We start from the raw sequence: 14675 nt of genomic DNA on the forward strand, positions 1-14675 counted from the left end.
TTGGTTTTCATATATAGACAGTAAAGATTTAAGAAATGGTTTGCTGGTTATCTTAGATTGTATTGATGTATTTTCAGTATTGTTTGAGTTGGCCTTCTAGCCTTAGGCATTTTATAAGCAAAATGTCTGGTCTGTGCAACCACTTCCCAAAAGGAAGTCTGATTTCTTGGGCAACAGAGTGTGAGTGTGGACAATGTACCTGTCTGGAGCTGCATGTAATTACAAATCACTTTCCATATCTTATGTGAGAAACATCAGTAAACTCCCTGGAGCAACAAAGACATGGGGAAGAGAGATCTTCTCTGTGTTTCTTACGCAGTCCCCAACCACCTACATTTTCATCACCTTAGTATTTGAGCTAATGGTTCAAATCAGTGTCTCTGGGGATGCAAACCATTAAGTTTTCAAGTTGTTCACCCAAGGCCTAAATAATTAGAGAAGATGTCTTTGGTGTCAGAGGGAGTGCCCCCAACACTCTTGAGATGCAGAGCATTTGCTTAGCTTTTTATATCAGGTTTTGGGTGATGCACCAATTGCTCCAGCTAAGGGAGTTTTGCTAGTGTAAGTGTTAATAACCTTACAAACATATCAAACTAGAAAATTGAAAGTCGTGCTCAGCCACATGCACATGCTATTCTGACAAACTAGTATAGTCCAGCTAATATAATATGTCAATTTAGCACTTCAGGGTTACTTGGTGGTTTCCAGAAAGACGTGTAGCATTACATTTAAGAATAATCACAAAGGTAACATGATTTTGCAATACAATGCATTTCCATTTGTTATGTTCCTTTATGGTTTGGTGGTTATTTTGATGTCCTCTGAAATAGAACACAGTGTTCTTGACTCATCTCTTTTGGAGGGAATGCAGACAAGTGCCCTATCCCATGCTACAGTGAACAGCTGACTAGTGACTGGTAATGTAAATTGATAATTTTGCTTATTACAGCAATGTGGGTATTACAAGCTTTGCAAGATTATAGGGCAGAGAAGATATTTCTAGAACTGCAGCCTAATATTTCTGCAGATGCAGCATGCTGTGCTATTTTATGTGCAGTGCTTCTGAAAACCATTTTCTTAAGGGTTTGGTTTTTTTTGGGGTAAAGAGCCCAAAAATGTTTTTAAAAAATAATAATACAGCTGAAAATCTAGTGTCTGGAAAAGATTGCTTTTGACTTTCTCCTCCTTTTCAACGTAATACAAAAACTAAATCTTTTACTTGACCTGGACAGAAAAACATCCCAACTTTCTTCTGTAAACTTCTAAATGAATTGACTTTTCCTGTTAATGCTGGAGCAGCTGAGCTTAATTTATCATTAATAACAACAAAAAACACTTCAGAAAGTCTTATGTGTATCTGTTGCATCCAGATTTCATCATTTTTTCCCACAGTTGTGAGCACTGGTGGTGTTTTTATGTTCATTAGAATAGGAAGCAGGAGCTGGGAGGGAGTGAGCAGCCTGTGCCCAAGCTTGGCTAGTCAGGGCAGCTGGGCTGAGGAACTGTGTGTATCTCCTAGGCACAGGAAACACTTTCACAAGGAGAGTCCCACCAAACCCCTATGAGATCCTGTTGTAGAAGTGTTGCAGCTGTGGTGCTGTCAGATATGAGAAAGTCCTGATGAAGTTGTTAAGAGAGAATTGAGAATTTACTTTTTTTTTTCCCCCAACTTCTGTACCTGCTTGATAACAGTTGTTCTCCCTTCCCACAAACAGTTCCTCAAATGGGTTTGAGAAAATCTAATCTGTTTAAGGTTGAGGTTTTTTAGGAGGAAGAGTCTTTCAACTTGCACAGCTTGTGCTAGAAACATATTTCTTCCTTTTTTTTGGCTTTTTATATTTTAGGTGAAGACAGTTAACAAAGCTTCATGGTTCCTGGATAGGCAATTAATAAAATAATTTAAATTTTTAATCCAAATAGACATTCATTAGTTAGATAATTTCACCTAGCCTTTGTTAATTTATATATTAATGAGTATAGGGGACTGTATATATGTGGGACTATCTTTTCATTTCTACTTTTGGCTTTACTTCAGCTTCTGTCCAGTAACACAAGTGCTGAAATAGAAAAAGAAGAGACACTGTTGCTTGACTTTTGAAGTTCTGAGAATTTCTGAGGTCACACTTCTGACCTCAGCAGACAGAGTGTGTCCTAGGAACCAGCCTAGTCTTTTAGACTTGTTTGTTTATTAAAACACTGAAAGTCTTATAAAGACCAAACTGAACCACTAATCCTGTTGTTCACTACCCCTGCAGTGCTCAAATGCACTGAGGGGCAGATAAGAAACATTTTCATGTAGTACAGTAAAAAGAGTACAAGTTTAGCTACAAATTTTATTTTATGTTAATTAAAATTTCAGACTGTCAGAAGAGGAAGCATAGGAGATTGTAACAGGAAAAACTGTCTTTTTTTATAATAACAACAGATTTTCAGCTGTATGAACTTCTGCTTCAGCTACATCTTAGGCAAGTTGCTATTCATGACTTATGGCGTGAATGGCACCAAATTGACTTTTTTCTTTAATTTAATTGATTGCAATAATTTTAAGACACTGCACATTCCTAGACACAAAGGAGACATAATTTTTTTTGTGTGTAAATCTGGTCAGAATATGAAGAGATATGTGCATACTGATTCTAACTTTTCACCTATCTTTAACTGAATATATGAGGCCAGTTAATAATATTGAAAATGGTTTTTTTGTGAGGTGGTAAAGGCTTAAAACTGGAAATTTCCAAAGCTAGCTCAACCAATTGCAGGTGAAATAGATATGAAATGCTTTCAGCTAGTAATTTTCATTAGATTTCCTGAACCATAGTATCTATTCTCCTGTCGAATGCAGTAAGTATAATAAGTAGAAATTCAGTACTCATATATACAAAACATTTGCTTTTTACAGGTATTTCTAGTCAGGAAGGTAAAAGGATCTGATGCAGGCCAGCTTTATGCCATGAAGGTACTTAAGAAGGCAACTCTAAAAGGTAAGGATTGGGACAGTGGCTGCAGTCTCTATTTCAGTGCTACACAGTAATTTGTTTTTCTTGCTATTTTTTACATTGTTGCTGCCTTGCAGTATATGAATGCATAAATATGTCTGCCATCCTCCAAAATTCTGCCTCACTGTAGGTGAATATTCTAAAAAGAACTTAAACAAAAATATGTTACCTATACAGTGTGAGAGGAGGAAAACAGGTTTGCAGCTTCCCAGCTGCATGCTTTCTTTATTGGTGTAATTTTTAGGACTTCTCTTTGGTATATAATAATTTGTATTGAAGTGTCAATATCTTTCTGTTGCTGAAGTAAATAAGGATATTGCTAAAGTAAAACCTGGCTCCTACTGGGCAGAATGGCCTTCCCAGCTGGTGCTTCTTTGTGTGCCTGAAAAACCATGGGAACATATTTCCAAGTGTGAGGAGTCATTCTGAGACTGTTTAGATCATGCTGTTTCCTAGCTCATGGGCTGTGGGAGGCTAGGACCAAATGACTGATGTTTAAAGCTCCTCATTCTCTTCTGGGGCTGCTGCCTGCTTCAGACAAAAAAGAAATTAGTTGTCAAGCCCAGGACTGAAAAGCAAAGAGAGTAGGTTCAGTCTCAGGTGAAGTCCTTGCTGGTTGTACCTGCACAGAGTAAGGAGGATGCAGTCATCTTTTTGTTTCCCTGACTTAGCACTGTTCTGATCTTTCCCTCAAAAGCCTGACACTTCTTGCAGGTAACAAGGAGAGCATTCATTTTGTCTGGAGCAAATATTTTGCTTTGTCTTGGACAGTGTGGGTTTGTGCAATGCAGTGTAGTGTCTAAATTTCTGTCCTAATGCAAAGAATAATCATTAAGTGACCAGATAGTTCTGATCACTTAAAAATCCAGACTTCTTTAGCATACCTTGTTTTGGGGAACCAAAATACAAGTAAAATACCAGTAATTGCAAGCTAGACACCACTGCAGGTGGTGTCAGGCAGAGCCAGCACCTCTTCTGAGTACTGGTTAAAATGGGGAATGGGCACACCCAGCCGTTTAGACAGTCCTTTCCCCTCAGAAAGCCTTTTCAGGGAAATGAGAGTTTGAAGTAATGCTGGGTTGCTTATCTTTTTGTTTGGGATCTAGATGAGAATGTTTGTTCTAGCAGAACAGCCCAAGGTAAATAAACAAACAGTACTGGACATAAGACATGCAAAGTAATAGGTCAGGCGTGTGTACATCACATGTATCACAGAATGATTCTCTGACTTCTCAACCAAGAACAGGACCGTGAAGTGCCCAAACTCAGCTGAACTTGACTGTTAGATTCTTCCCCCTGAGGAATGTCATCTTGTGATGGTGTCTGAAAAAGGTCTGGGTAACCCCTCAGACATCGAGATGTACCAGAAACTTATTCCTGTTTCTTTTGACAATACAGAGTTTTTTTACCAAAAGGGAAAACTGTGTATTCCCTCTTTTTCTGTATAACACTAAGGAGTGTTTAGCAGGAAGAGCTTTGGCACAGGGGACAGGGTTTTTTTTGCATCCCCAAACACTTTATTGTTATTTAATATTTGATGGTGAAATATGTAACATTAGATTCCACTGTAAAAGAACACACCTTTATTGTGGCAGTATTTCAGGAAATGTCAAAATCTAGGTTTTAAAGTACTCAGTGTGTTCCCTCAAGTTTCTTTTCTGTCAGGAACAAGTACCTCTTTGCAATTCTGTGGTTCTTTATAGCACAGAAAGGCTATTTATTGTCTTCTCAAGAACGGGTCACAAGATCAAAAAATTGAGGCTACTTTGTGATTTTGGTGGATTGCATTTCTCTCCCATTCATACTACTTACCCCTCTGACTGCTAGCTCTGGATTTCCCGTTAATCTCAAGATAACCAGCACAGGGCTAGGAACTAATTTGTCCGCACCAGTTTCTACAAATAAGTTAAAATTGACAGCTGTTTAACTCAAAGTGCAAAAATAAAGACAGAACCCCACTGGCAACAGGGCGAGTGAGATGAGCAACACTGAGGATTGCTGTCAGTAAGCTTACATGTAACTTTTGCCACAGACATAACATTTCTGACAGCTTAATTTCATCTTTTAAGTGAGAGTGCTGTATTACTGCTGACTACCTACACTCAAAAAGACTGGAAGTCACTCCAATTTGAAGTATTTATTACCCTGTCTAGCAGTGGGAGCAAAGCTACAGGTACGTTGGCACTGCGTTCAGCATTTGCTGACAAAAGGCACGCTACCAGACAAATGTCTGAATGATTTTGCTTTCTGACCTGCAGTATGCACAAGTACCACATGGAGCAGGAAATTCAGAGCTCTCTATGCCAATTCCATTAACAACAGCCAGACAGCCTAAATGTTACAGCAGTTATTTTTTATAGTGAAACAAATTTGCAAAGCATGTAAATGGAGAAGTCAGAAAGAAAATAAAGAGGATGGGATAGCAAAGATGATTTCTTTCCTGAATTAGTCTGAAGAAATAAAACCTGGATAAGTAAGAGACCTTCAGGAGTGATGGGACTTGCTCTGAAGAACAACCATAGTAGGTCCTGTTGAGGGATTTCCTACCCTGGGAGCCTGACTGTGGCCATGGCTGGCTGGTAATGTTTAGGATAAAGCAGTAGTACAAAACGGTGCTTTCTCCAGTGAGCCTGTTGCCTCCTGCCCTTTTCCAGGGTAGTTGCCCCTTGTTAGCATGATCCCAACTTCACTAACAGCAAAGGTTAGAATAAGAAGGGCACAGCAAGCAGCCACAGAATTCTTCAAGCATTTACAGTTCAAAAATGGTTTTTTATATAAAAGAGACTTTGTAGATCAATCACATATGTAGATTTGAGCTTGAAAAAGATCTGCTAATCAGCAGGACCACTTCTGCTGTGAAAGGAAAATTAGGCTCCAGAATATTACAATTTAGATTGTAAAAGTGTGCAGAGCCACATGCTGTACATGCGAATATTTGTGAAAATTAAATTAATCTTAAACTCATGAATGTTTATTTTAAACAGATGGTATATCTGAATAAGCGCCTATAACAGCATGAATCCTTGAAAGAGAAAAAGCCACTGTTACTTTTTTGTTGTAAATGAGAGCATCACACATAAGTTTCTTTCCCTTCTGCCTCATTTCCTTTTTCAGAAGCTTGTGGGTATCTGATTTTAAAGCAGAAATCTTTCTGGAGAAACTAGATAAGCATTTAATTCTAATTATTATCTTTAGGAAAACCTTCTTCAAAATGTTTAAGGATGTTAGGTTAGGTGTGTTAGGTGCCAGATATGGAATACATCAGATTTAGGGCTGCACGTATGTGTAACTCTTAACTTGTCTCTCTGTCAAATACGGTGTATTACATTACATTACCTTAATAGCTTCCTTTGCAAATATAAACTCTTCTGGGGGCATCTGGGTGCTCAAAGATATTTAGGCATTTAAATACCTTCCAGGAGTGAGACTTTTGCCCTTCAGAATGTTATTAAATAGTACTGTTAAAATAACACATTAAAATGTTGCTTTCAAGTGTTTGTTACACTCTACTTTTTCTTCAAAATCAGAGTTTTAGTTAAAAAGTTGACAGGTAATAAAGTTGATCTATATGTTTAAACACTTACAGAGACGTGTCAGTGAGTCTCTACTGCCCATCCTGAATACATTGTAAATCTGAGGGAACCAGAAATAAACTAGGGAGTGTTAATTCTGTGTATATGTGTGTCTGGTATTCACCAGGAAAGCTGGAGCAGAGGAACAGGGCAAACTATTCTGATTCATTCAGTATTTCTCTCGAGATGTCTCAGGCTCCATCAGCTTTACTGAATGTGCTTCAGAATTCCATGATCAAGAGTTGTTTAGATTGGTTATGGTGTAAGCCTCATTAAACACCCATGAAATGCCCATAAATCCCCAGCAGGTTGCTGTGCTGAACTGTAAGGGAGCTTGAAAATCAAAGACCCGTTCCTCCAGCAGACATGCAATCTAAGAGAAAGTGCCACGAAACTGTAATTCACTGACATAATGCTCATGAACTTTGTAAATATTGCAGTGATGATGTAGCGACGGTTATGTGATGGATCATGAGGGTGCAGTTTGCATCTACCCATCTGGTTGGCAATGGGGTGTGTAAGTCTTGGCACTGGAAGCTGTTTGACCCTGAGATAGCAATCTACCTTTTTGTGATTATAGGGTTTAGAAATTATAATCTGTTTTGTCAAAACCTCTAAAGTGCTTTGCAGCTTATGATCCCCTGAGTTTAAGCCAGCAGGCTTAGGGGTTTGCTGATGTGTGGTGGTTATAGGTGCAGTAAGCTGTGAGAGCAGCTTTAGAGACTCGCGGAGAGCTTGGGTGTTCTCGGGGATGTAGAATCGAAAATATCACTTATACCCAAAATCGAAAAACTAACTTAGATGTTACCAGTTGAAGTGGGATTTCTGTATAAACCCCTGATGAAATTGTAGTGGTGGCTTCCCTGGTTGGACACTGACCGATGTGGCTTCTTCTGTTTTCCTCTGTATGTGACTTCATTTCCCTGTAACAACAGTGATTACATATCAGATACAGAATCTAATGGTTTCCCTCTGGTTTGAAAGGAATAAAATGTCAACAAAATGAGAAATTATAGACAATTTTACTCTATAAAGCAGGACTCAGAAAGAGTCTTCACCTCAGGTAAAACTTGCTCTGTTGTGCCAAGGTTTTCAAGGTGTCTTTTTCTATTTTGTGCAGTCCTTGTGTTTGATGAAAGGCCCTGGTACTCATCCAGGTTCACCATTTAAACTTTGGTTTATTATTTTTTCTTAAAGTATTTTGCTATATTTTTTATATCTTCTTGGGCCTCTTATTACCTGCTTCTGAAAAATTCACCAGGGAAATCCTGTCCACTAGACAGTTCAAACCCAACAGCAGAGGTACCCTTGCTCTGAAAGTTTGGAGGAAAGGTTGTGTGCTCTGCATCCTTGGAACTGCTGCTTATGCATGGCTTCTTTAGTCTGAGAATTGTAACCCTCCAAATGTCAGGGCTCTGAGCTCAGGAAAACACAAATATTGCTGAACCTGAAAGTGCCCTAAAAGATCCAGACACAGACTTGCCCCTCTCCACAAATAGCCATACGCTAATTTTTCGGTCTTGGAAAGAAATAGCAACTTCTGTGTGCACAAACACAAAAATATTTGATTTCTCTGTATATTTCCCAGTGCTTCTAAAATGTAAAGATCAGCCTAGTGAGTATGTGCTGAACCAGACAGTAATGCCCTTGGGTCACCATCTGGACCTGGCCCATTCACATGCACGTTTTGTGCGGGCTAGGAGTCAAAAAGTGCTATGGAATATGCCAACCTTCCTCACAGTTTAGGAATAAATTGGATTTAGTAGCTGTCATCTGAGGGAGCAGAGCTTTCTTTCCTCTCTGGCAGTTTTGAAAATGAAACCATGTTCTTCAACAACCAGTGCTTAGGGGTCACTTTTGGGCTGTGTTTTGACAGTGCCTTTGCAAATTTACTTGCAGACCACTTCTTCCTTCTTCCCCTAAAAGGTCAGCTTGGCTAGGGCTTGCTTTCTGAAGAAAGAGAAGGCTCACTTGGGCTGATTCTAATGGGCTGTTGAGAATAACGTGCATTTGTGAATTATAAGGAAAATGAACCGTGTTTAGGCAACTCATTGTGTATCAGTAAATATTAAAGTGAGTCCTAGCCTGAATATACAGCAGACTGGACAGGTCAAAAACCACAAAAAGCATTGCTGGAAGTTTGTTTTCATAGCATTTGCTGAAGCGTTCATTGAGATTGTAGCTACTGGGTTGGATACTTAATACTTCTTAGTGACTCTGTACAGTGTTTGGATTCAGATTTGGACAAGAAGGAAAAACTTTTGCCTGTAAATATAAACAGAACACGCATCACTTAAAGATTTTATCTGTTTTATTCAAACCATGTGGGAGTTTGCATTGTATGAAGTCCTCATTAAATTATAGTGTCTTGAAAATGCCAGGTGCATTGTGAATATCCTGTTAGGAGGCAAAAAAATTCCCACTGCTATGACATTAAAGATGTTACTGGATGTTAAAAATGCTCTCTTATTTTGTAGCAAGGTGACATTTTGGCTCATTTATTTTTACATAAAAACCTGTTGTTCCTTTTGGGGTTTTCCTAACTGCCAAAGAAGATTGAACTTTGTGAAAATATTGGCTCTTGAGTTCTGTATAGGGACCAAAGAGGGGCAACAGAGCTGGTGAAGGGTCTGAAGCACAAGTCCTGGGAGAAGCTGCTGAGGGAGCTGGGAATGTTTAGCCTGGATAAAAGGAGGTTCAGGGGTGAACTTAGCACTCTCTACAACCACTTTAAAGGTAGTGAGGGGTTGGCCTCTTCTTCCTGGCAGCTAGTGATAGGATGAGAGGACATAGTCTTAATCTGCACTTGGGGAGGTTTAGGTTGGACCTTTGGAAGAATTTCTTCACAGGAAAACGCTGGACGTGGCACTGAATGCCATGGTCTAATGACAAGGCGGTGTTCAGTCATAGGTTGGACTCTGTGATCCCAGAGGTCTTTTCCAACCTGGTTGGTTCTGTGATACTGTTAAAACTGCTGCTCACATAGGTGAACAGCAAGTTTTTCCTGTTGTTCAAAGCAGGGCAGAATTATTAAGTCTTTGCCTAAATATTGGTAAAAAATTAAAATCAAACTCCCTGTCTTTCTCCCTGTCAATCAAACGGACTGATTCAGATAGGAGCACACACTTCTGTGCTTGTGATTTCTGCTGTAGGTAAATACAGCAGTATTGGCCAGTCCTTTCCTGTCCACACTTTTCTTCCAGTGTAACTCTGCTGTTACAATAATATCAAATTATAGCTCCATGCACAGTTGTATGTTCACTTGGAAAGCAGCTTCAGCCACCTAGTATGCTGCTGCCTGCAACAGCTCTGTTTTAGTCTTCCCAAAGAGCACAAAGGACAGGACTCAGAAGCAAACTCCAGCTTTCTTCATGAACAGTTCAGCAGGAGAAACTCTGATGGGTATCCTAGCATCCAACAGCATTGGTGCTTGGGTTTGACTGAGCTTTTGAAGGAATTGTTCCACTCAACTCCTTTTGCTGTGCCTTGGTTTGCCAAGCACAGCTTTTTGGAGCACACAGACAGAATACACTCCTGATGAAACTCACTCAGGAGCCCACTCAGTGCCCTCATGCCTCTCCTGGCCATTCAGGTCAAGGCCCCAAAGTGCAGCATAAAGGGTGGGGCAACCTCAGGTCCCAGCACACACTGTTATTTCCCATAGGTTGGAACCACACTGCTTATTAGTGCACCCATAGGTTTAAGCCAAAGTTTCAGGCTTTGCTGTGAAGACATTGAGTGCACCCATGTTTGTGTTTGTCACAAGGTATAGCACAGTTGTCTTAATTTTTTCATCTTTTTGTTAGGTTAAGGTGCCCACAGCCTTGACTTTTAATCCTTGAGCAGTTCCATGGGCCTTAGCAGTATCTGAGGATTGCATTTATTCAGGTTTTCATGTGAAGATTCTCTAGAGAGGACAGAGGTGATTCAAATCTGAAGTCAGAGGAAGAAAGCACTGAAAAAACCTGCTGATTTCTTTGGCAGAAAATATGTGTTCTTTACCTGTGATCAAATTATATAAGCTTGTTCTAAATGTTTGTTGAGTCGGTCTTCTGTCAGTGAAATACAGAAAGAATTACATTTTTAAATAAAAGAACCCTCAGTGGCTCATGCAGGTTGCATTTGAATTTGCTCCCTGGCTATTCTGGACAGTAAAGGAATGGTAGCTGTTTGTTTGGGTTTTTTTCAGGAATGAGTAGTTCATCATACTTATGGCTTTTCTGATGGTAGAAAGCAATTTTTCAAATCATCTTATAATTTTCAGTCAATTTGCCATCTACCTCTTTCAAGTTTCAATTGATCTGTGTACTTGCCATGGTGAATTAGAAGCAATGGAGCTAATTGAAACTGCAGCTCCTGTAGGTACCACTGTTAAAAGGTTTTCAGACCCAAACTCATTCTTCAAACTCTCCATCATAGACTTGATCAAGAGTTTCACTATGACTTGTCTTCCACTGGATGATTCTTTTTATCATATTCATTGCATTGTGTATCTAATGATAGATATTTGCAGTTACTCCCAAATTGGTTATTGTTTTACAGAAAAGATCACATTTGATATTTTTTTATTGTCGAGTAGCAGATTGCTGTTAATTGCTTTTGCTGTGGATTCAGAAATGGAGAGACTACACAGGCAGTTGCTCTGAAGCCACAAGTGAAATGTTTATTCTGTTTGAAAATGTGATGCAATTCCATTTTATCTTAGAAAAAATCCTTTCACCAGGAAGTGTAATGGCCTTTGTGAGCCCTCACACCCCTCATCAACACTAGCTGGAAAGCAGAGAGAGGAGAGAAACACACAGCTTAATTTAATTGGAACAAATCTATGAAGACTGACATGAAGCTTCAGCTAAAATAATGAGATTGCCACTGCTGGCCATGTACAGTGTTCTGCCTGAGCCAAGAACCTGGGAATGAGGAGTAGATGAACTTCAGGACACTCACAGAGGCTCAGTGGTTCTGCTTTGGAAGCAGGCCTCGTGTCCTTGCCTGGATCTGTGCCAGGTGAACCCACTGGTGTGGTACTCTAGGAGGGTACCCTGTGCCTCGCACGGCTACTGTGGCATCATCTGGAAGGCACCTGAAGAAGTCCAGTGGCCCACCCCTGACCTAGGGTGGTACGGTGATGCTTTTGTGTCATTCCTCACAGATGTTTGCCTAACTCATTCTTAGACTGTCTCTAGCACTGTATTGTTACAAAATGCTTCCTAGTATCTGTCCAGTGTCTGCCTTGCCACAGCTGAAGCTGTTAATTCATCTTCTCTCTCTCGAGAATAGTTTCCTCTTTGCGGTTTTCTTCCTTATCTTGAAGCTTGCTATGTTCAGCTTCCATCTTCTCTAGGCTGAGAATCTTTTATGCTCCTTTCCTTCCTCAGTGTTCATTTTTCCTAGGTACTAATTATAAAAGAATTAGTTATATACTAGGTAAGTCAGACATTAATCTGCTCTGGCTGTATGTCCTACCTTTCAGGTCCCCTGTGAATGCTTTGTTATGCCAGAGCAGAGATACTCCTGCTCTACCACAAAGATTATGGAAAATTCAGGGGGTGTAATTAAACTGGTAGAAATGTCTTTCTGCAAAGACAGCAGAGTGGTCAGATTCTCGAGATGTTTGTTCCTTTGGAGAGTCCCATTCAGAGAAAGTTCCTAGAAGAAGCCCTTGGGTAGATGGATTTGTTAAATGGTGTGATTCTTGGGGTGTCCTGTGCAAGGCCAGGAGTTGGTCTTGATGATCATGATGGGTCCCTTCCAACTCAGCATAATCCATGAGTCCATGATGCTCTGAGGATTTCTGGAGGGTGGTTGCCTGCAGCTGTCAACCTCCACACTCCTTCTCCCATTTAGTTTAAGAAATAAGCACATTATCAGTGGACAGGGTGTTCCCAGGCCAGCTGGGCTTTACCAGTGACAAACAAAACACTGATTACTGTTTTACCTTCCCTGCTGCCCTTCTTCTTCTGCATTTCTAGCTGGTGTTCTATAAGTCAAATGAAAATAATGTGGAAGTCTACTTTTCTGGTTTTCTTTTGTCTTAATCTTGAGGGTTGAAATTTTTTGTGTCTTGTTTGTCTTGCACTGTCTTAAAGGAGCTTTGTAAGCTTTGTGCTTGCTTGCAATGCTTCTAATTTTAAGAAACCCACTGCCAAAAGAGAGAAGCTATTGCTGGCAGCCCATCATGTCAGCTGCGCAGCATGTGAATGAACCTCTGGAAGTCTTTTAATCCTGCCTGATGTCCAAGAGCTTGCTGTTGGTACCACAAGGCTTTGAATGACAGGAAGAGAAAAATTGCTCTTTTGGCAAATACGGGCTCGGATGCTCTTAGTCTCCATCTCCTTTGAGTTATGTCATGTAGTCTGTTCTTTCATGGCAGGCTTTGTCTAGCATGGGAGCTGGTACCTCGGCTTAGAAATTACAAGTCTTTGGCTGTGCTCACATTTCTGCTGCTAGCCTGCTTCATGAACATGACCCAGGTACCCTTACTGCTGCTCCTCTGCTCATCTCCATGTCTGTAATGCTAATCCAATTATGCCAGCCTGCTCTTCACAGTGCTCACTGCCCTTGGAGGAGTAATAGTCAGATATTAATGGGGGATGTTATTAACACCCCGCTTCACTGAAGTGCAATCTGTTGCGTTATGGAATTTAATGGGTAAGGATTCCAAACAAAGAAATTTTTAGGAAATGTGTCTTGTGTATAGTGCATTGATTATTTGAAATAATCAGAACTATGAATCAACTCAAAATTGAATTTTGAATCAATACTCAAAATCAACAGCTTTTGAATAAATTTACAGCTGTAGTGGAAAGCTAGACTGAAAATACAATAGCTAAATATCCCTGGGATTTTTAACCTCCCTGATGGACTCTGCAAGTCTTTGGCTGTGGTACAAATCCATTATCTATATGACAAGCATTTGTTTGTTCTGTTCATTGAATAAGTTGCACCATTTGTAACAGCCAGGATAATTGCTATTTAACTAAGTTCAGCTGCCTGCAACTGCAGTGCATTTGTAGTTGGTTGGAAACCAAATTCGTAAGCATCATCTGGGAGTTGTATCCAACTGCTTTTATTGGTTCCCATAACACAGCAGAAAAACCTTATTTCCTCTCAAGCATAAGGACAGATTAACAGTGAGGTCAATGCTGTCACTTGATGCCACTTCAAGTCAGAGTGACAGCAGAGGAAGGGTCAGTTGCACTGGTGATGGTTTTCCTCACGGCACTGCAGCTGGATCGCTTGTAAACCTTCACCAAACAGCTGGCCAGGCATTCTGTTCACAACTGCTCCTGGAGGTGTGCTAGCACTTAGCTGGCTCTCCATAAAAGTTAGATGGCACTGTGTGGGAGACTACCATGTGGGATTTGTTTCTACAGAAGCAAAATTATTCTCTGCTTTCGCTTTCACATCCTTCACGTAGGTCACACAATGTCAGTTTCAGATTCTGTGTGGCTGTGGTGTTTGCTCCAAGAAGAAGGTTTTCATGGTTGAGAAGAGACCAGAAATCAGCATCAATGACAGCCTCTCCTTTCTATTTTCTCCACAGCATTTTCTATCCGCATGTGATAGTAACTGGCACACTCAAAAGGTTTCCATGGCACATTAATTTAAGTGACATTTTCTCAGCAGCAGTAGATTACTTTTGTAAATCCAGGCAAAGCCTGAGTTGTTCAGACAATTGTAGTGTGTCCCTGGTCATCTTTCAGATCTTTGCATGGACTGTGACATAGTTGCCATTGAGTGGGAATTGTCTTCATCAACACTGTAAACTCAGAATTGATTTTTCTGCTGAAAGAGAGGCTACATTTCCTCTTTTTCTGTTTCACGTATCTCCTTCTATTTATATTCCTTTCTTTCCTTTTATTTTGATAAATAAGTCTTTGTCCTACATTTTGATATCCTTTAAATATTTATCTTCTATATAGGTTTTGTCAATGGTTATCTGTTCAAATTTGGTTTCATTATGGATATAATAAGCTCTGCAGTGTAAAATGTCAATGTCATCCAGCTAGGTACTATCTTGTAAGTTATCCTAAGAAAGAAATAAATGCAAATGTACATTTAGAAGTACTGTTTTGTATTTCTGTTTTTACATGATGTTCCCAGCACA

The 14675-nt window shown here is 39.9% G+C and overlaps 1 protein-coding gene across 6 annotated transcripts in view; it reads left to right on the top strand.

Moving 5' to 3' along the window:
• The window catches only part of RPS6KA2 (ribosomal protein S6 kinase A2), a 275385-nt gene that overhangs the window by 180896 nt on the left and 79814 nt on the right, over positions 1 to 14675 (top strand). For all 6 annotated transcript variants that reach the window (XM_068185217.1, XM_068185218.1, XM_068185221.1 and 3 more), the window contains one exon: positions 2900 to 2981. In XM_068185217.1, coding sequence (XP_068041318.1) covers positions 2900 to 2981 — 82 coding nt within the window. The remainder of the gene's footprint in view (positions 1 to 2899; positions 2982 to 14675) is intronic.

The sequence above is a fragment of the Anomalospiza imberbis genome, chromosome 3 (genome assembly GCF_031753505.1).
Source record: "Anomalospiza imberbis isolate Cuckoo-Finch-1a 21T00152 chromosome 3, ASM3175350v1, whole genome shotgun sequence".
Classification (NCBI taxonomy): Eukaryota; Metazoa; Chordata; class Aves; order Passeriformes; family Viduidae; genus Anomalospiza; species Anomalospiza imberbis.